The sequence below is a fragment of the Punica granatum genome, chromosome 5 (genome assembly GCF_007655135.1).
Source record: "Punica granatum isolate Tunisia-2019 chromosome 5, ASM765513v2, whole genome shotgun sequence".
Lineage (NCBI taxonomy): Eukaryota > Viridiplantae > Streptophyta > Magnoliopsida > Myrtales > Lythraceae > Punica > Punica granatum.
In genome coordinates, this window is record NC_045131.1 from 17,860,182 (window position 1) to 17,881,963 (window position 21,782).

The 21,782-nt window shown below is 39.2% G+C and overlaps 3 protein-coding genes across 3 annotated transcripts; 1 reads left to right on the top strand and 2 right to left on the bottom strand.

Annotated features, from left to right (window-relative positions):
* The first annotated feature begins 2,830 nt into the window (after positions 1-2,830).
* Positions 2,831-4,021, top strand: LOC116209041. The gene is made up of 4 exons (XM_031542606.1): positions 2,831-2,953; positions 3,104-3,252; positions 3,419-3,440; positions 3,737-4,021. The coding sequence occupies exons 1-4, from the start codon at positions 2,831-2,833 to the stop codon at positions 4,019-4,021; spliced, it is 579 nt and encodes a 192-aa protein (XP_031398466.1).
* Positions 4,022-5,746: 1,725 nt separating this feature from the next.
* On the bottom strand, positions 5,747-6,179 carry LOC116206824 (SKP1-like protein 1A). The gene has a single exon (XM_031539636.1). The coding sequence runs from the start codon at positions 6,122-6,124 to the stop codon at positions 5,879-5,881; it is 246 nt and encodes an 81-aa protein (XP_031395496.1). The 5' UTR covers positions 6,125-6,179; the 3' UTR covers positions 5,747-5,878.
* A 10,700-nt stretch (positions 6,180-16,879) lies between these two features.
* LOC116208443 (eukaryotic translation initiation factor) lies at positions 16,880-19,952 on the bottom strand. The gene is made up of 5 exons (XM_031541894.1): positions 19,690-19,952; positions 18,566-18,734; positions 18,303-18,428; positions 17,325-17,390; positions 16,880-17,213 (listed from the first exon to the last, which is right to left on the bottom strand). Exons 1-5 carry the CDS (start codon positions 19,872-19,874, stop codon positions 17,166-17,168), a joined length of 594 nt encoding a protein of 197 aa, XP_031397754.1. The 5' UTR covers positions 19,875-19,952; the 3' UTR covers positions 16,880-17,165.
* Positions 19,953-21,782: the final 1,830 nt, after the last annotated feature.

Genomic DNA, 21,782 nt, shown 5'->3' on the forward strand with positions numbered 1-21,782 from the left:
TAGACGAAAAGATTGAGAGTAAATTAAATTGTACTTAATAATAATCTGCCTATTGTAGATAGACAATACAAAATCCTTTTGCTCAGAGAGAGATAATGTAAAAAATTAATTTTTATTATAGTGGTGAATCTTATGTTAGTATGGATATGCGGGAAAATTGCACCATTGATACAAAATGTTTCGCAATGTCTCATGATAGGTACAAAAAATAATTTTGTTGCCAGCGGTACAAAAAGTTTGAAAACTATGACAATCAAGTACATTCTGCCAATTTTGCATGGACGGCGTCAATTTCTGTCAGCGTGGTAGTTGACGTGGTGCAAGGCTATTGACGTGGACAAATTCAACCAGGATGACGAGTGGCGGGAAAAATCATGACGTGGCAATGGTACTATTTAATCGATGTAACAATTTGGTACAAAAAATTTTTGTATTGTAACTTGTTGGTACAAAATGTTCTAGCAATGTAATATGATAGTACAATTCCAGTTATAGTTCAGATGAAGCATATGGACAAAACTTTACTTTGCCACAATATTTTCACTCAAACTCTATGTAAAACACTGCAAAAATAATACAATTTGTCCAACTGCGATGTATCAATATGTTACACCGCCCTAATAGTTTTCGTACTTTCACGTTACTTTACTAAAACTTTTTATACTAACAAGTTACATCGCTAAAATATTGTGTACTAACAAGTTACAATGCAAAAACTTTTTATACCAAATTGTTACATCAATTAAACAGTACCATTGTCACATCATGATTTTTTCCGCCACTCGTCACTCGGGTCGAATTTTTCCGCATCAGCAACCTTGCGCCATGTCAACTGCCAAGTTGGCAGAAATTGATGCAATCAGTGCAAAATTGACTGAATGTACTTGATTGTTACAGTTTTCAAACCTTTTGTACCGCTAATAAGAAAAATTTTTTTACCAATAGTGAGACGTTGCAAAACTGTTTGTACCAACGGTGAAATTTTCCCTCGTTTTATTTGTTGGCATTTGAGTGTATATATATATATATATATATATATTTGTTTGTCGTATCTGTATCGAATTGTTTCATTATTTTATTTGTTTGTCGTATTTGTATTGAATTGTTTCTTTATTATATTTGAGCGTACCAATCGTTTTATTTGTTTGTCGTATTTGTCTCATGATTGATTCATTATTTATTATATATATATATATATATTTGTTTGTCGTATTTGTATCAAATTGTATCGAGTTGTTTCTTTATTTTATTTGAGCGTACCAATCGTTATATTTGTTTGTCGTACTTGTATCGAATTGTTTCTTTATTATTTTTTAGCATACCAATCGTTTTATTTGTTTGTCCTATTTGTATCGAATTGTGTACATATATATATATATATTATTGTTTCCTTATTTGTTCTTTCTTTTCTTCTTTGTGCCCCACAGAGAGCTGCCGTGTGTCCCTGTGGCCATCAGCCCGCCCACCGTGAGGCCCCACCAGAATGAGGCAGACGTCTCAATGCTGAACAAACTGGACAATAAAGGACGCCAACAAACAAGAAGCCAAAGATTATGAGCCGAATGAATTCGTGACGGTGCAGTTGTTATTATTTGTGGAGGAAGGGCACTTCATAGGATCTCCCGGGGAACTCGAGCTTACAACAATGCATATCATGAGGAGATGGAGAGTGCAGATACGAATACGAACTCGTTCAGCCAACATGGTTTCCTCCTTCCAGATTGCAAGACTCTGCGCGAATGATTTAGTGGGATGAATTTGCAAGTTCTGTTAACACATGTGTATATGTATATATGCAAGTAGTTGGAACGCATTCTTCCTATATATCCACATATCTCTCCGTGGTGCTTAGGATGTATTTTTCTTTAAGGGACTACACCCCAGGCTCATGTGATTGCTCGTTAAGACAGGCCTTGTTTGAGAAAGACATTATGGAAGGATTTTCTTCATATTATTTTTATGTACATATCTATATATACCATACTTAGGATAGCCCTATTTAGCTGTAATCATTGCCTTCCTTTTATTGCTCAAACTTGAGTTGTATACATACCGTTGAAATGAATGATAGATGCAACTTCTTCTGCTCAATATCGACTGTTTACATGGTATTAGAGCATCGATCGAAAGGGCAATCGTCAAGTATTGTTTTTGCCTGCCGGTTTAAGGTCGAGCTTCTGTCCTGCCAGTTTCTGAACTGAACGTCTTTTATTACAGATTCACTCATCCTGCCAGTTGAGAGCTGAGCGTCATCAAATAAATCACAATTTCTTGAGTTATTGAAATGTCGAAAAGTACAGAGAGCAGTAAATCTGCTGCAAGTGTACCTCCAGCATATTTCCTCTCCTCCTCAGATGGACTCGAGACTCAATTGATTTCCTGCAAACTCAATGGCAGGAATTACAATATGTGGTCACAAGCGATGCAGACCGCATTTCAAGCTAAGAATAAACTTGGCTTTATCAAAGGAAAAGTAACATAGTCGGCAAAGGCAGATCCTTACCATGAGCAATGGGTAATGTGTAATTCAATGCTTGTTTCTTGGATTTTTAATCTTTTAGATGAGGAATTGCAAAGCTCTGTGGCCGGAGCAAAGAATGCCAAGATTCTCTAGGATGATCTTAAAGAGCGTTTCTCGCAAGGAAATGAGACAAGAATTCATCAACTCAAAACCGAGATATGCTTGCTCAGGCAAGAGAAGAAATCGGACCATTATCTCACATATTCGAATAACAATGCCACACAGTTGTCGTTTCTTGCCGCTATTGATTCCAACACAGAGCCAAAGACTTAATCTGAAGCCGCCAAGGATCCTCGTTGGCGATGCGCCATGGCCGATCAAATTCGTGCTCTCGAAGACAACGGGACTTGGGTTGTTCAGTCACTACCAACTGGGAAGAAACCCATTGGATGCAAATGGGTTTTCAAGATTAAAAGACAAGCAGATGGCACTGTGGAACGCTATAAAGCTCGCCTCGTGGCGAAAGGATTCACATAGATTGAAGGGGTCGACTTCCACGAGACTTTTGTCCCAGTGGCAAAATTAGTCACGGTACGTTGTTTATTGACTATTGATGTTGCTAAGAACTGGGAAATGCATCAGCTGGATGTCAACAATGCTTTTCTCCATGGGATCTTGGACGAAGAAGTTTACATATATCTCTTCCGCCTAGTTTTCGTTCGGGCACTACTGGCCAAGTTTGTCGGTTGCAGAAGTCTTTATATGGCCTTCGTCAAGGCCTCCCGCAATTGGTACTTTAAATTCGCCATGACCTTCATCAATTATGGTTTTCGATAGTCAGAGGCAGATCATTCTCTCTTCACCTTTTCCCAGGGTGGTGTGTTTCTCGCTATCCTCATTTACGTGGATGATATGATTCTTGTGTCTAATGATTCTGTCTCTTGTGCTCGTTTCAAGGATTATCTTCATCAGTGCTTCCGTATTGAGGATCTCGAACCATTATCCTACTTTCTTGGGATAGAGATTCTTCGAAGCAATTCTGGCCTTTTTCTCAATCAACGGAAGTACACTTTGGATATTCTCACTGAAGCCGGCATGTTAGGTTCTCAGCCTGCTTATTTTCCTATGGAACAACAACATCGGTTGTCTTAGGATAGTGGCAATCCCATTTTTGATCCGGGATAGTATCGTCGTCTTATTCGTCGTCTACTGTACCTCACAATCACCACGCCAGAACTCTGTTATCATGTTCACATCTTATCGCAATTCTTACAGGATCCTTGCCAAGACCACTGGGATGCTGCCATGCGAGTGCTCCGCTATCTCAAGCAATCTCTGGGACAAGGAATATTTCTCCAACCGACCTCTCTGTCTTTAACAGCTTATTGTGATGCAGATTGGACCAATTGTCCTATGACTAAGCGGTCTCTAACAAGCTATTTCATTACCTTAGGCGGCAGTCCCATCTCTTGGAAGACCAAGAAGCAAACGACAGTCTCCAAATCCTCAGCTGAAGCGAAATATCAGTCCATGGCGGTGATTGTTAGTGAGCTCTTATGACTCCGTTCTCTCCTCCGATCGCTTGGTGTTTTTCACGCGGGTCTCATGCGTCTGTTCTGTGATAACCAAGCAGCTCTCCCATTGCTTCTAATCTAGTATTCCATGAGCGCACGAAACACATTGAGATAGATTGCCATTTCATTAGGCAATACCTACGCTCTGGAGCTGTCGAAACATCCCATGTGTCTACACGTTTTCAATTGGTAGACATATTTACTAAGGCACTTGGATGTGACCAATTCCATTTTCTCCTCAGCAAGTTGGGAATTCGGAATCCTCATTCTCGAACTTGAGGGGGAGTATTATGGAAGGATTTTCTTCATATTATTTTTATGTACATATCTATGTATACCATACTTAGGATAGCCCTATTTAGCCATAATCATTGTTTTCCTTTTATTGCTCAAACTTGAGTTGTGTACATACCGTTGAAATGAATGATAGATGCAATTTCTTCTGCTTAATATCGACTCTTTACAAGACAAGTGGGATTGAAGGCATTTCTTTATTTTTTTTTTTTGCAAATAAGAACCATAAATATATGTACAAAGGGATGGAGGAAGGGAAATTAAACCGATGGAAAGTCGCATTGCTAAGACTTAAATTTAAAACCTTTTGAATTATATTTAGCTTGCAAGAACGAGCCTTAGTAGTTTCTGGTTCTTTTGTTTGTTCGTGCAATTTTTCTCAAGCATTTGGGTCAGATCTTTTTTCTTTTACATAAAACATATTGGCAGGGCTATCATAAATGAAAAGAAAACTATAAAAAAAATATATGTAAAGAAGAAGGATTAAGCGAAAAAGCAAACATGGCAGCTAAATGTTCAACCTTTTGGCTGAAAAAGAAGATTACCAATATTTTGTGATTTAGCTGTCCGATTTTGTGGCTGAATTTGGTGAAGTTTTCCATATTTTATCTTGGCTATAATTAGGTGTGATCGGTTCCGAGTACCCTATTTTTTTCGCGATACCCGGACCCTACCTTATAAGGGACCGGTTCCAAGATTTTGGAACCGGACCCTACCCAGTTGAATCCTGGAACCGGAACCTACCCGGAACCTGTATTATACCACAGATTCCGGGTACCCTGTTGGAATCTGTAAATTTTCCGACCACAATTCATGACCATATGCACAGTGGAGCTGAACAAATCAACAGACTCCTACAGAGAGTTTCAATCAGCTCATACAACCATATTGCTTCAATCAGCTAGATCCTATCTAACATCACAAGTATATGGGATCACGACCACATTGACGTGATCTCCAGCTACAATCTCTTGCATTTCATGACTAACCTGACAGGCTAATTCTTAAAGCAGGAAATAACATGTACTATATGCTGTTTCTTAGCAGCAAGCCACCATCAAAATCCAGCAACGACTTTCGTACAAGGACATGTTCAAACTACTCTAATTCATCGGCTTAATAAAACCTTGTTATTTTGGTGAAATAGACAAGCATTGTCAAACCGGAACAAGCTCAAATATCATGAGAAGTCACGCACGTCACAAACAGCAACCTTAAAATTTAAGTAGGCAACAACTGAAAAGACTCAAAAGAATTCAACAGTTAATAATTACTCCTCAGCTCCACCAAATTGTTTTTTATAACTACGATGAAAAAGGCACCTCATCAAACTAATCTAGAAGCTTAATTGCAGGCCGGAAGATGAAAAAAAATGTCAACAGCAAGAAAAGCAAAATCAAGCAGCACAAAGAACACGCAAGAACAACACTCATAACTCATCCACCAAAAAACATATGTTCATCACAAATTTACCGGCCTCTGCAATTATCGAAGTTATGAGAAACGTCGACATCACAAACAATCAATTGAAATTTCAGTAATTAGGGTTCTAAGAGAGCAGCAACTGACCGACCAGAATCAGATCGAAGAGCGTGGCCTGATCGACCTTGACGAAATCAGCGTCCCACGCCTTGAGTTCGTCCTCGGCGGCGGTGGCGGGGGAGGGGCGGTCCTCGGACTTGCTCTCGGCGGCGGCCTCAACGTGCTTCTTGCAGTACTCGACGACCTTGGCGAGGATCTTGCTGGTGACGTTGGGGAGGGGGATCTCGTTGTCGGCGCAGTCGTCCTCGATCATGTGCCTGATGGTCTGAGGACGGTCGGAGACGAGAGGAGAGCGACGGAGAGGACGGTCGGAGACGAGAGGCGAGCGACGGAGAGGAGCTGAGACGAGACCGAGAGGCGATTTGATTTAGGTTACAGAGTGAGTAACAGAGTTCCTGTCTTCCACCCGACTCCTGAGCACTAACTTTACTCTTTTTTTTTTAATTAATAATCATCATCCGGTTCCGGTTCCGGTTCTGGGTACCCTGTAAGTGGAACCGGAACCGGAACCGGATTTCACCGGTTCTTGATTTTGATACCCGGACCCTACCCTATTTTCAATACGAGGTACCCGGACCCTACCCTAACGGGTAGGTTCCGACCGGTTCCGGGTATATCCGGTATCCGTGCACACCCCTAGCTATAATATATCAACTTATTTAGACTCATACTACTATTCTTATATTTATATGCAATATATGTAATCAGTGGTCATTAAAAATATAATTCATCAGCAATCTTACAATTTTTCTGTAACTATTGATTGATGATGTTGCTAATATGATAATGCTATATAATGCATATTAAATTTTTCAAATAATATATATATATATATATGTGTTTGTCGTATTATTAGTATCGAATTGTTTCATTATTTTATTAGTTTGTCGTATTTGTATCGAATTGTTTCTTTATTTTATTTGTGTACCAATCGTTTTATTTGTTTGTCGTATTTGTATCCAATTATATATATATATATATATATGTATATATTATTGTTTCATTATTTATTCTTTCTTTTCTTCTTTGTTTTTAAAGTTTAAAAAAAACTTTTATTTATTTGATTGAATTCATAGATTTCAATCAGTTTCATATCAAATCGAATCGGATCTGATTGACTCGTTCGTAGGCCTAACCGAGCGCTGTAGAGAAGATACGTGGTCGGAAAAATTAATAATCAAGTTATGAGGGGTGAATCTTAAAGTAAAAGGATCTTGGACACGTGTATAGCTCAAATCTTACCTAACGGGATCTAACAGTTAAGAGAAGAACAATCATGATGGTTATTTTTGCTAACTAACCATGATAGCATCACTCATGAATGTTTATTTTATCTTCAAATAAGATCCTAGTTAATGCTTCACTTGATTAGTACATTATGTTTCCTGTTCTTGTGGATGGTTTTTGGGCGTTTGCCCATCCAATACTAGACTGGTAGTCCTTCCTTGTTACTGAAATATTATAACATAAAGTGCCCGGCAATGAAAGTTTCAGGATTGACATCATCCTCCAGACTAGTCTAACGAGTCAAAATCTTGCATGGAAATGTTGTGTTTAGTTTTAGAGTTGAATTTTGATTTTAATTAGTTTTGTAATGATTGTGTTGTTGAATAATAAGAAAAAATGTGAAAAAGTAATGAATAATTAGAGAAAATAATGAATAGTTAGAGAAAATAATGATTGCATTGTTGAATTGAAAATAAGTGGAGTTATGTGGAGTAAAATTAAAATCAAAGTTAAAATCACTTTTACAAATCAAACAATTGATTGAAAATCGTTTTGCAATCCTAGTAGGCTTCCTAACTCATAAATCTCGATATTCAATGATGAAGTGCATTATCATAGTTTTACAAGAAAGATGAAAATTTAGATGGTGGGTTCCACTTATCACAAAAATTGTACTTCCCAATTTCAAGATTGAGCAAGCACGAGCCTGCCGATTTTATAGTCCTTATGCAGACATCACATCAAATATCGGTCCCTGTCTTGAACATACGGGTCGTAATAATATAATTGATCAGTCCATGCAAAGCTGCAGAAGAACAATGTCGTCCTCCAAATATTAGGATGCAAACTAAACTGGTAATTGACAAAGCGGCAAATTGCAATTCATTCTCAAGTCAACAAAGATAGGCAGATGATTCAAGCACATGACAGAAGAATATACGGAATCATCCAGCAACATACAGAGTAAACAGGGAGCCCATATGGCATCCAAACCGATAGTTTCAGAGTACATTGTGGACAGACATATTTTTCGATAGTTCAATCCACCGTCGGAAGATAGCTAATATTGGACTTCAAAAATCCACATCAGTACCAAACAGATGAAAAGTGTCTTCAAACGCATTTTACATATCATCTGCTCTATACAAAACAACTTTCTGTATACAGATAACTTTTCAATGGAAGTCCAAAAATGTCGGTTTCTCAGAGAAAAGTTAATTCCAAATGTCAGATTGGGTCATGCCCCACAAGCATACAGAGCATGAACAGTGCTTTAGATTGTCTCTTGGAAGCCACACAGACACTTCAAATGAGTTCTGAGTGACAAAACAGGCATACCTCTATTCGGAAATGCATAATCGGAGACCAGTCTGATGGAATAACGGCAAACAAAGTTGACCCTGCATTGCCTTGAAAACCCCAGTGGACAGACGCAATTGGGCAAAACAGACAGTAAAATCCTTTTCAGTTTCCCGAGTAACCTCCGAGGAGCATAAAAGGCCATTTTCAGTGGAAATTCATATCCGGAGGTCCTCTTTAGGGAAACTTGACACCGGATGCCTACCTTACACAGTGCTAGCCTTCCCAATGCTCAATGTGGAAACGTCGGAATGAATTACACAACTCATCTAGACCTCCCGAGCAATGCTTTAATGGTCTCAAACGCATTTTTCATGTCCTTAGAGGTCCAATCTCGACAAACAAAGATCACAGTGATCTCCGGAGCGCCTAAGTAACTCAGAAAGCAATCTGAGAAATCTAGTTTTGGCCTCCTAGGACATCTCCGGCTCCGCATTTGCATTACCGGCTTAAGGGTCAATTGTTCATGTTGTTTGACAATTTATGTCAAAATGACCAACGTGGGATGTAGATACAAGATATGTTGTCAGAAATGACTAACTTTGCTCCAATCGCCTGAAATAAGCAAAAACCGGCTTCCGAGCCCAAAAATCACACGAACATTCCCTTGGGCAAAATGGATGATTTCGAGCTCGTTTGAATCGTTTTCGCGCGCACAATGACAATTCGACGTTTGCTATAGTAACGAGTGTCGAACGTGTAATCAATCGAGATCCGAACTTTATCCCGAACCTTCCTCAAAACACGTGGGACCCACGACATGCCCTAGGGCAGCCGTAATTCCCATTGCCGCCCTCTCCATTGCCTCTTATCTTCTCTTGCACACTTGCACCAAAATATCTTCAAGTCTTCCAATATCACGCTCCAACTTCACTTCCATGCCATTAATGCTTCTTAGCTCATATTCATGAAGAATGCATGGAGGAGATTCATCCTTATCTTGCTTAGCAAATTCGGATCCCCATAAGCATGCCCTTAATCAAGTTTTTTCTCACTTAATTGCACTTAAGCTTAGCCTATATATTGCTTTTATGTCATTAACTTAATCACAACTCACCACATGCCGTCTCTCTAGCATTTCTCACTCTTCAAAAAGCTCTCAACCCCCCTTTAGTTCCAGCAAAAATCGCAGCAGGCAAGGGCAAGCAAAACCAAGCAAAACCCTCAAAGACTTAAGTCGGAATCATGGTATTTACCATCCCGACTTAAATCCAAACTTCACCAAACTTCATATCCCCATGTTTACGACCCCTTCTATCCATTTTCGGGTTTAGATTTTAAGTTTGAAGCCTCTAACCCATCGGAACAACAACCACAGAACCAAACCCAGAAAACTGTCTTCTCGGGTCAAAAATGGCAACTTGAGTTTCAAGGCCTTCCGGGTCGGTTTGAGTCACCAAAACCTATCAAACGCCTCCCCACACAACCCTAGGGTGTCAAGGAATCAAGAACCCCAAGAAAAACCCGTCGGTTTTAACCCAGCACGAAGAAATAGCCCGACTGCCTAGTCGGGTCGATTTTTTCTGACTATTCTTGTGGTTTTCTTTCAGATCGGGTCGATCCGAGACTCCTTTCACAAAACAACCATCACATCACCTCCGGGGGTCAGTTAGGAGTCGGGAGCCATTGGCCTTGCCTCAAAATTCCATCAGGAGACACCGTGGCGATGTCCAACCCGACTAGTGCCGGACGGGTCCGAAATTCCAGACGTGCTCTATTTTACGTGATCTTTGTAGGGTTGTAAGGGTCGACCCAATAACTCTGAGACCAAACGACCACCACAGTCACCTCCGGGAGTCAGTTAGGAGTCATGAGCCACTGACTTTACCTCAAAATTCCATCGGGAACTTCCGTCGTGACGTCCGACCTGACTTTGAGCCAGCAAGGCCTGTTCAGTGTTCCATCCGGGTCTGTTTGTGCATTTCGGGTCTGTTTGTGCATTTCGGGTCTGTTCCACGAAAAATAGCCCAAACCCGACCCAACAAAGGTCCAACCCGACTTCTAACAGTCCCATCCCGCATCCCGGAACTAGGTATAACCATTCCCGACTTAGAGGAGATAGGACTTTTACATTTTCCTTGCGTTTATAGAGTTATAAGGGGTTTATGCATGTTTTATTTCCAAGTTTTAATCTTTATGCAATTTCCATGTTATATCATGCGTGTATATCATCGTTTAACATGCTAGCATGTCGGGAAATGTTTAAATTGAAATCGAGAAAACCATATCGACTCAGAAAAGCCGAGATAACTCTAGGATTAACCTCTTGGAGGGGTAACCGAGGGTATTCTTGACCTTTTCGGGTCAAGACCGAATTCCTTACCCCGATTTGAGTTGTTTCCCGAATCTTTATTTTTTCCCAAGTCCATGGAGCCGGTATTGTTTTATCGATTCCATAAATAACGTGTTTGTGCATGTTTGTATGCTTGAATGCCTTTTCCAAACTCTTAACAATACCGGCTTTGTTAAATATGTGTCATTTATCGTGTTTAACACTTGGGCATGCGAGAAATAGTTGAAATTGGGTTAAAGAAAATGCTTGAAACCCAGAACGGGTCAAGGAAACCCACAGTTATTCCCAAGAGGAAAGAGTCGAGAGCTCTTTGACCTTATTCGGGTTAAGAACGATCTCTTTACCTCGATGAAATCCATTTCTCGAATTTTGTGCAAATTGCAATTTCAATATCGTCGTAAACCCCGCATGCTAACAACTTTAAAACATTATTTTTAAAGTAAAAATGCATGAATTCAAGTATCGATGACTCTTTCGGGGCCATTTGGATACCGAGAGTATTTTGGTCATTTTGACCAAATTATCCTCGACCTTCCTTGGACCCATCTTGGTCGTCGTGTCATGAATTATTTTCATTAAATAAAACTTTTCGGGTACTTAGACTTTATTCAGTGGATCAATTCATGATTTGTCTGTTTGTTTGTAACCCGCACATTTACTGCATTCGGCATTTAATTTTAAGCTGTAAATTCACAAGTGGATTAATCAGGATGCTCACATGATTAAACTCACTTGGCACTGATAAGTTTGCATGAATTGGTAATTAACTGATAACTCGCGTCGATGAGTTGTCAAATGACGTTAATGCCTTTTTCAAAACTCGCATTTCCAAAATCCCGAAACGCGCGGTCCAATGTAGCATGGACGTCTAGAAAAAACTTGTGTGTCTCAACTTGAGTTTTACTTGATTTCAGGTAACTCAGGTCAGGATACATAAGATCTTTTTAGATCACTTCTGGTTAGATCGGCCGGTTCTTTGGCTTTTTCGGGGTTCTTGTACAACCCTGGACGATCCAAGGATTTGGTCGACACCGGCTACAGGCCGAGGTGGCCCGCACTGCGATGTTTCCCTTTTCTGAAAACAATTTTCAAATAAAGGGTATAATCGTCTTTTTACAATTCAACGACACCCCTAGGGTTAGCTTGACAGAAACACTATGGTATCAAGATAAGAATAAGCTACCTGTTCAGGTGCAGGTTCATCTGCAAAGCCTTTTCTTATCCACTGATGAGTTTCTATCATCCTGGCGTAGACTCGGGTAACTAGAACGGTTATCTCTGTCAGAAAACATGCAAAATGCTTATTAACCTTTCACTCAACCTAACCAAACATTAGATAATGGTCAGGAGGAATTCTAGATTCCAAATCTAGAGTCAAAACACGATTTTGGCTAATTAAGTGGAAATTCAGTGTCACAATACAGAACAACTGTAAAAACAATCCACACACACGAGATTTGACTCTCTTTGTCAAGTTCTGAAAACAAAGCCGAATGCTAAAATATTGGCACGTGCTTGTTTGTATAGGGTAGGATTTGCATGCCAAAATACCCCGGATTAACAACTTGTTAAAACAAGTACACTTGACAGTAACAAACATTTTGTCTGTTATTACCATGTTGCGTGTTATCTTTCTGCACTTGTTTGCCATGCAGGTCGAGCCTGATCCCTAGGCCGAATAATATTAGGGTTCAACGCCTTAATCATCAATCACAGGGTCCAACACCCTAATCGTCACTCATGGGGTCCAACGCCATACTCAGTGAGAGCGTGCATTGAATTTCAGTTCTTCGATCTTTTCCCTAAACTCACGGTGAGTTAGAGCGGAATAATAACCGAATGCGAAACGACTGGAATTCGACCCTTTTGTAATTTGTATTTATTGTTTTCGAGAACATTGTGAGGATTTTATTTTGTACATTCGTTATGTAAGAATTCTAGTCAGTGAGCAAACAGTCCGAGAGCCGAATTAATCGAATCGGTCTAATGCTCGCCCAAAGGAAAGTAAATCTAAGATCTCGCGGTCCTAGTTCACGCAAGAATTCAACCTCCATGGTTCGATGAACTGTAACGTAAAATTGTGAACCAATTCTCCGGCACATGGGTTTACTTCTCTCTCGGCTTCTCTACCGACATCGTTTAGTTCACCGAATTTCCGGTGTCAAAACGTATGAGCCGAGCGCAACTTAATTCAAACGGTAAATAATAAAACATGCTAGTTTAACAAACCAGGGTACCGAAAAGGCTTGCGGGATATAGGCCCGCACGTAACAAGAACCCTCGAACTTGGACTTTTCGGTTCCGCACAGACCAATACCTTAACAACAACTAGGTGTTCCATACCCCTAGACCCGGGTAACTTATCCGCTCTCGACCTTCGAGTTGTAAAATGATAAGTGGCGACTCCTTCTCACGCATATACGTCACGCATCTCACAGGAAGGTGGACACTCCCAAGCCGTGCGATCCAAAAGCGCGCGATGCGGGCCCCGACGAGAGTCCATATTCGGGTCCATACAATGTCAAAGTCGATGTAATCATCCTGCTTACCTAGATAAGCAGGTGAAGCTTTCACATACCTCATGAGGATGCTACAGTAGAGTTCCACCGCACACAAAAGATTTGGGCTCTATTGACTATGTCTCGAAATCAATGGAGAACTCGAAAACCGAAAGACCGGGAGCGGTAACGAGATCGAACGAAAAAATGAAGGCCTGAGAGCTCATCTTCTAGTGAGATTATATTTTCAATTTTGTAGGGATTTCATTATATCTTAGATCATTAAATGGGAAAATTATCTCTAGGGGATATTAGAGATAATTCCAGATTATTTTTAAAATATTTCAGAGGAAAAATATTCTAGGATAGTGCTAAGATATCTTTGAGATATCGGAAGGGTATTGTATATATTTAAAAGGGAGAACATCTTGTATCAAGAAAACGTTGCGTGTGAATCACAGGTAATCTTCTTGGGAATTCTCAAGTTCACGCTCTTGGAGTCTCTAGGGTTCGTATAATGAGAGAGGCGAGAATTAAGAAGATTGTGAGGTTTTTCTCGAGTTTTGTCTTGACCGAGGGCTAGAAAACACGAGTGTGATCTCGAGATTGTAATTTTTAGTTTACTCGATCTAGTGGAATATCCTTGCTTTGTCCATGGGTGTTTCCCTCGCCTCGAGGGTTTTATCAAGTATATCCCAGTGTTATTTCTTCCCTTTTCTCAGTCTAAATTCTCAGATCGGCACGCTTCCCCATCAAACTAGTATCAGAGCGAGGTCTCGGAGCAAGCAAAGCTGTCGGGAGCAAAGCTCAAGATGAAGGCTTTGTTGCTACAACACAGCCTTGAGAGATCACTAGATGGAAAGGACAAGTTGCCGAAGACCTTGTCACTGGATGAGAAAAGCGCCATCCAATTGAGCCTTTCAAATAAAGTCATGCGGGAGATATGTGATAAGGGCTCAGCACCGAATGTGTGAGGGAAGCTGGAATCGATATATTAGCAAAAGACCTTGACTAACAAGTTGTACTTGAAGCAACGGTTGTACATTTCGTCGATCTATTTAATCAGATTGTGACGGATCTTGCAAATGTTGGGGTTAAGATAGTAGACGAGGATCAAGCTATATTGCTGTTGTGTTCTCCTCCAGGGGCATATGAGAGTTTCGTGGATACCATGTTATGTGGTAGGACAAGCATAACTTTGGAGGACATCAATATTGCGTTGAACTCGAATGAGTTGTAGAAGAAGGTGACAAAATACCATAAAGGCAACGATGAAGGCCTAGTAGCGAGGGATAGATCGGGCTAAAAGGGATCTCGTGACCAAAGCAAGTTAATGAATAGAAATTCGATTTGCTAGAATTGCAACAAGGAATGCCATCTCAAGAGGGACTGTCCAAAACGAAGAGGCAAGCAAGTCGAACTCTTGGGGAATGAGGGTGTAACGGAAAGCTATGGTGAAGGAGATACTCTGATAGCAGTAGGTGACGGGAATGCAGGTGCTAAGATTCTCACTACATTTGGCATATCAGGTATGACGTGGATTCTTAATTCAGGATGCATTTTCCATATTTGTCATGATAGAGGATTATTTTCTACTTATTGATCCACAGAAGATGAGAAACTCCGTATCGCTAATGGTGACACATGTCATGCTGTCGAGATGGGTAAAGCACGGTGTATGATAATAGTGAGACGTTATTGGTGGATGTTAGGCATGTCTCGAGATCAAAGAAAAATTCAATCTGATTGGGTAGTCTTGATAGTCTTGGCTACAAATACAGGTGCTAAGGTGGAGTCATAAGAATTTCGAATGGCATTCTCGTGGTGATGAAAGGTCTGTTGCAGAAGGGCTTGAATGTTCTGCAAGGAACAGTTTCAACGTCAGCGATCGAGTGTCTCACTCCTGAAAAAAAGTATTTGGAGTCATTTGGGGATGGCGGTAACTTGCTCGGGACTGATAAGGTGAAAACCATAGGTTGCACGTGCATGGTACGACCTTGAAATTCCTTATCAGTAGTGTGGCTTTTGATGTTCCTACTTTGGTCAGGCAGATTGAGAGCACAAGGATGGGCAGAGAAGCCTAGGAAGAAGGTGGAGCTTGGGTCGAAAGCTCCAGTAACTCAACCTGGCATAGAGATTATTCAAGATAGATCTAAATGGAAGTTGAAATCTCCATGGTGGAATAGCTCTCGAGTGAGAATCGAGCAAAGTAAACAATTGAGACTGCAAGAACGCTTGGGCTTACAGAGTTGGTGGTCTCATTTGATGTTGAAGCCGGGAATATGACTTGTCAAAAGTCAGCTTCAGAAGGTGCATCACAGTGAAGTTGAGGAAGCCCGAAACCTTGGAAGAGTCCTAGGGTGGCTTGGACTTTGCAGCATGCGTGCAAGATAAGGTGGAGCTCGTGAAGGGCTGTGACAAAGCAAGTTAAGTCGAGATCGATGTGGATTTGGTGGAATACAAGCCAAGTTGGAGATTTATTGAGCATATCCCGTATTCAGTGGAGAACCAGAAGGCTCGAAGACCGGAGGCAGTAAAGAGATTAGACGAAAAGAAAGGCACGAGATCTCAGACTCTGTTAAGATTATATTTCATATTTTGTGGGATTTCGTTATATATTTTAGGTAAATATATATATATACACAGCACATATTTCTTTTCATTCATTCTCCTCAATTACTTCCGGGGAATCAAGATGCCCTTGGATATCGTTAATAATAAAAGATTCTGATCCAAGAAGATTACGTCAAGCAATCAATTAATCAACAAGCCTCATGAGTCACCTGAAGCACATTTAAACAGGGATTAACCTGAAAAGAAGAAGGTTAAAGTAGATACAAGATTGCAATAGTTAATCAAGATATGGGAAACATGGCCCTTACCAAGGCAAAATAAACCTGTTATTTGGGCTTGCATTTTCTGTTCATTGTGCTTATCAAGTATTTACTCTATTTTAGAACTATGTTAAATATTTGAATTATCTTCTCTAAAATCTTGTTTAATTTTACCCATACGTTATTGCGCTATGAAATTGTCTCGCTACAATTATACACAATAAGCAAAGCTATTATCTCTCAAAAAATGAAAAGAGTACGATGGCCACTATTTTATTTAGGTCATCATTTTCCAAAATATTATATTAAGAAAAGAAATGTAGTTTTAGTCCTTCACCATTTAATCTTTCCTTCTTCTTCTTTTTGTCTTCTTTTATCGGAAATATATTTAATCTCATATTTATCAAGCGTTTTTCTATTTTTTTCCCCCTTTTTATAGGATAGTTAGTCCTATATCTTTCTCGATACGTTCAGCTTTTATATCCATCATCTCATTAAAAGATTCTGGCGTAAATTTTTTTCAAAATATTAAAATAACTCAAAAGTTTATTAGAAAAATTGAAAGAGTTAAAAGTGGGAGGAAGGGAGCCTCGCCCGCAAAGTAGGACGAGGGCTGGCTACACGGCCGGCAAGGCTCCATTCCTCTTTTATATTTTTAAATTTTTTAGTGATTTAAATTATTTCAAAATTAATTTTTTTTACTTTATTAAATGCCATATCAGATAATCCTGGCTTTCTGGACTCCAAGGCCTCCACTCCAGATACAATTAAAGGGTATGAGTAAAAAGCACAAGATGTGGAGAAACTATGTTCACTACTTGTCCACCAAACAAAATTATCTCAGGAAATAAACAAAGGAAGACGAACAATAAATTTAAAATTTGGAACAAACTGTATTACTTTCTGTAAACATGAAAATATGCCCCTCCCCCAAAACCATTACATCAACCATCAGTGAACTCACATGTTTGAAAGCAAAAGGTACAATCGAAACGACAAAGCTCAGCAAATGACATTTACCCTGCCCCCGTTCAATCCTCTCACTATATGATAAAAGAGAGAACAGGCACAAAGGGCATGAGCTCATATGCTGTACCGACCTTTTGCCGACCTTTCCCTTCTAGAGTCATCCTGTAACAAAAGCAGATGGTATTATCATTAGACGAACACATATATCTACCAACGAATAAAATCAGGAATTATAGAACAAGAAATTAAAGTGGAAGACGGAGGAAGACTTGCATGGAAGCTGTAATTGATCTTATCAGTCACATCAAGGATCTCCTTCCACTTTCTCCCGATGCTCATCTGCACAACATATAATAGAAAGAGAGATGTGAAGTCCACCATCTGAAATCCAAGGTTCAACTATTTTGTGAATGGATCCAAGATTATTCCAAAGCATTCAGGTAACTGAAGCTCGTCCGATAAGACATAATTAAGATTAAAGGGAAACAATAATATTGGGTGAGAGACAAAGCCATAGCAGAAAGTTGATACTAGCCAAAAAACCTGATGTTTGAGTAAAAAAAAAAAAGTGTCAGAAAGGCATGTATTTGACAGCAGATTGGATTTTCTTCTCTTGTTATACTACATAGAGATATTTGAACAGAGAAAAAACTTGCCAACTAAGGGGTTTCAGCAGGTTTCTAAACAATTGTTCTGAAGACTCTACAAATTCCTTGCAGGTAATTTTTCACGGCGTCTTTTTCAAAAACATTTGTGTTGCTAGTTTTCAACAAACTATGTTTTGTAATTATGTCTTCAGAACAGCTCCTGATATCCGATGTAAGTTACTATAATCCACCAAAAGGGTGCTGGACGATGGTGACTGGTCAGATGATTTTGCAAAATGTTGTGATTTGGTCCAAAATATCTCCCACTAACAGGGGGGAAAGATAGAAAGGACCAAACTTTTAGCAAACATTTATATATTTATATATGAAATAAAAAGTGGAAAGACCCAAGAAATAATATTGCTTCTGAAGTGTCAATTTGTCAAACTCCAATGGCACAATACGTTTTTTTAAGGAAAAAATTCACCGTTTGCATCATTCAACTAGATTGAAAAAGAATTTAATGTAAATCAAGGAGCTGTCAGCTCCCCGCATAATCCAACTCAAGTGCAGAGCTTTTCATACTTTTATTAAGGGCTTATTGGTTATCAAATCTAGCAAAACAACTTAGATTTCATTTGTTCATATAACATGAAATTTTCACCTGCACAGCCTCATTTGCAGCAGTTTTTGTCCATAAAGCAAGTTTGTCCTGCCTCTGACGTACGCTAGCAACAACTCCACAAATTTCATCAGCCTCGTCAAATTGCTCCCCAATCAATGCCAACAACTGAAACAGCAAAAAATTGTTGCTCAGTGCATTATCAATACATCTCCTCGAACATTAGAACTGGGAATACGAATCACAGAGCAAGTATATTGAAAATGAAAAACCTGGAAGAAATATGTGGTGATTAAAGTTCATACAGTTTCTCGCCACATCAAATCAAGCTGAGACTTTCTGTTGCTTGTAACAGTCCACTTCCCACCACTGGCACACTCAGGATCTTCCCATTTGGGTTCAACCCCCGCTTTGAACAAGTGGAAATCTGCATTAGGAGGCAACCTGCTTGGCTGGAATATCTGATCATACAAACTGCAAGAAGGTTGTCGATACATCACTCTCAGATAATTATACGTCAATATTCCTCCAACAATGATCTTTAATCATAAAAAGGAAAAAGAAGCAGACCTTATGCCCGCTAATTACTACCATCAAACATCTTAATTATTTCACAATCATCAAATTTTTCGATTAAAGAACAAAACCTGGCTACTACTTGCAAACGAGCCGAGCTATTTCCCAAGGTATTCAGGCTCATTATTCCTCCAATTAGCCCCAACGTTTTTGACCATGGGTTGAGTTCAAGCCAATTTTTCCAGTTAAGCACACTAAGCTTCCAACTCAGCGGTACTCAGCTCGAAAGGCTCGTGACAATACTCAAACTTTCTCCAACATTATCTGTCTTCTGATGATTTTAATCCAAACTCACAGATGGGAACCCAAGTTCAAGTTTACTGACTCTGAGCTTATTTAATGAAGCCTGAGTTAATGTCATTACATCAAACTTCTTCAAGTTTTAGTCCCGTACGAATTCGAAGATTAATTAAATAAACCCAGTCCTTGGATTACCCTTAGCCATCCCATTCACCAGTATCCTGTATCACCCCTTTAAGCCTCTACCCCACGAGAAGAGACAGTATACTCCAGTCAACAATACCAAACTCCCGACACGACCATCAATCAACAATGAATTATATAACCACCAACGCAGAATCTCCACCACATTAAGGTTAGGATCTTGCACAGCCGCTGAACCTTAATATATAAGCCAAACAGGACGTTCGTACTCTCAATAATCTCCCACAATTTCCGTCTACATCGGAGAAGTTGCGTCAACAGCCGACAAATCAAACAGAATATACTCATCTCAAAATCAAACCAGCTCAAAGGTAAGAAAACTTTGTATCCCAACCCTAGAGGAACAGATCGCTCAAAAGCAGATCTACGGAAAATGCGGAAGAAGAATATGGAGATTCATGGATCATACCACCAGAACTCCTCGACGGTGTCGAAGGTGTAGACCTTGCGGAGGGAGGTGCCCCAAGCGGCACCTTGCTTGGGCTTCGACTGGACGTCGAACCAGAACGTCCACTTCCTCTCCAAACGATGCGGCTGCTTCACCTCAGCCGCCGCCCCCGGCTCCGCGGCGCTTCCCTCCGTCTCTGTCGCCATATTAAAACCCTAGACAGACTGCAATTGTTGTTTGCTCTGTTTTCTCGTATGGAGGCGTCCGATCTGCCTCGGCCGTACTCCGAAGCAGAGATAAATGAGCCGCCTAAAACAGTCCGGTCGGGTCGGTGATGGCAATTTTTGACCCGCCCTGAAACAGTCCGGCCGGGTCATTAACACTGCGATTCGTAACGGAGTAAAACTCCTTTAATCTAATTATTAAACTTTTGAAAAAATTTAAAATTAACCCATGTTCTTTGTTATTTTCTAAATTTACCCCACCCTTCTCTCTCTCCCCCCCATCTCCCCTTCTCCCTGCCTTCCTCCTCTCCCTCTCCCTCGAACTCCACCTCTGATCCCTCGCATCGGTCGCTGACACAAGAACCAAAAATAGACCATAGATCGTTGGGCTCGGCCCAGACTTACTTCAGTTCATGCCCGCAAAAGCGCAAGTCCAAACCTTTTTTCCATAAGGAAAGCGAGCTTAATTACTACCAACCGTGCAAGACTGACATAAGAATTTTCCATTTTGTAGAAACTTTTAGCCCCACTTTCCTTGTTCTCAGTTGGTGCGGGATGAAGATATTGCGGCAGAATGCAAAACAAAGAGCCATAAAGCTTTTAGGAGGGCCAGTGCATTCATTTTCTCTTCTTTTTTTTTTTTTTTAAGATTACAAGGGAATTCTATAGATTTAATACAATAAAATAGAAGTCCTAATAATTAATAAATGAGACACGAATAGTCCCACCGGTTATCAAACCCGAAACCTCTTGATTACCAGGTGAGATATTCCTTATTATTTGTTCAGATAATGGTAAACAGAGTGCCATGAAGCTTTTAGGGGGCCCAGTACATTCATATTAAATAAAGGGTAAAATAGTATAATAACAATTATGGATTTTTACTCCAAATGAGCTACGATTTACTCGTTTTGTCAAATCTATCATATACTATTTTTTTGTCAACTATATCCCATGATTTACATTTTGTTTCAAATCTATCCCGCCGTTATATCTCCGTCAACGTCTAACATTTTGCTATAGTAACACCTTTTATCCGGGATAGATTTGAGAAAAAATTAAAAACATTGGATAGTTTTTAGGAAATAATTAAAATCACATGATAGATTTTTTCAAAAATTGAAACAATGGGATAAATTTGGAGTCTACTAACGTTAACGGACAACAAAAACGGCGGGATAAATTTCATGTAAAATGTAAACCATGGGATATATTTGACAAAAACATTATATGATAAATTTGACAAAACTCGTAAATCATTGGCCATTTAAGGTAAAAATCCCTAACAATTATTGTTGTGATCAATAATACTATATTATACAAAAAAAATTCCATATTAAAAAAGGAATTCATATTTTATTAGTAAATAAATATTCATAAATTTTTTGAAGTATTGTATAATTGACCTTATTAAAACTTAGTTAAGTATTTCTTTCATTGAAGATTCTATAATTATTTTTCTTTCATAAAATAAAACTTTTTGAAATTTATTGAATTTTTTCAAAATTATTTCTATGGAAATTAAATTGATAATAGAGATGATGTATATGAATTTATTACCTAAAAATTCTTTGCTTATGATTTGAATATATGTTCAACATAATACTTCTAAACTTTACCGTATTAAAGTTTGTGGTACGAAAATAATTTTTTTTGCATATTGATATAAATTATAAATTCAGATTAATTATTATTTACAAACTTCTTATTATTATATATATATTGATACACGAAATTATTAAAAAGTGCCCATGCATTTTCTCTATGTGTTTCTCATTAATAAAAAGTAACTGAAGTCTTTTCTACTCATCAAACACAATTGAAAACTTATAACATCCAATTAATTAAACACATTAAATATATATATACATATATAATTATATGACAAAA

Coding starts and splice junctions, on each gene's coding strand:
- LOC116209041 (XM_031542606.1), top strand. CDS start 2,831: ATGGCCGATCAAATTCGTGCTCTCGAAGACAACGGGACTTGGGTTGTT. Junction 3,253..3,418: donor GTCAAGGCCTCCCGCAATTG/GTACTTTAAATT, acceptor GCTCGTTTCAAG/GATTATCTTCATCAGTGCTT. Junction 3,441..3,736: donor TTATCTTCATCAGTGCTTCC/GTATTGAGGATC, acceptor CAATTCTTACAG/GATCCTTGCCAAGACCACTG.
- LOC116206824 (XM_031539636.1), bottom strand. CDS start 6,124: ATGATCGAGGACGACTGCGCCGACAACGAGATCCCCCTCCCCAACGTC.
- LOC116208443 (XM_031541894.1), bottom strand. CDS start 19,874: ATGGCGACAGAGACGGAGGGAAGCGCCGCGGAGCCGGGGGCGGCGGCT. Junction 18,735..19,689: donor ACCGTCGAGGAGTTCTGGTG/GTATGATCCATG, acceptor ACCTTCTTGCAG/TTTGTATGATCAGATATTCC. Junction 17,214..17,324: donor AGATCAATTACAGCTTCCAT/GCAAGTCTTCCT, acceptor CTTTTGTTACAG/GATGACTCTAGAAGGGAAAG.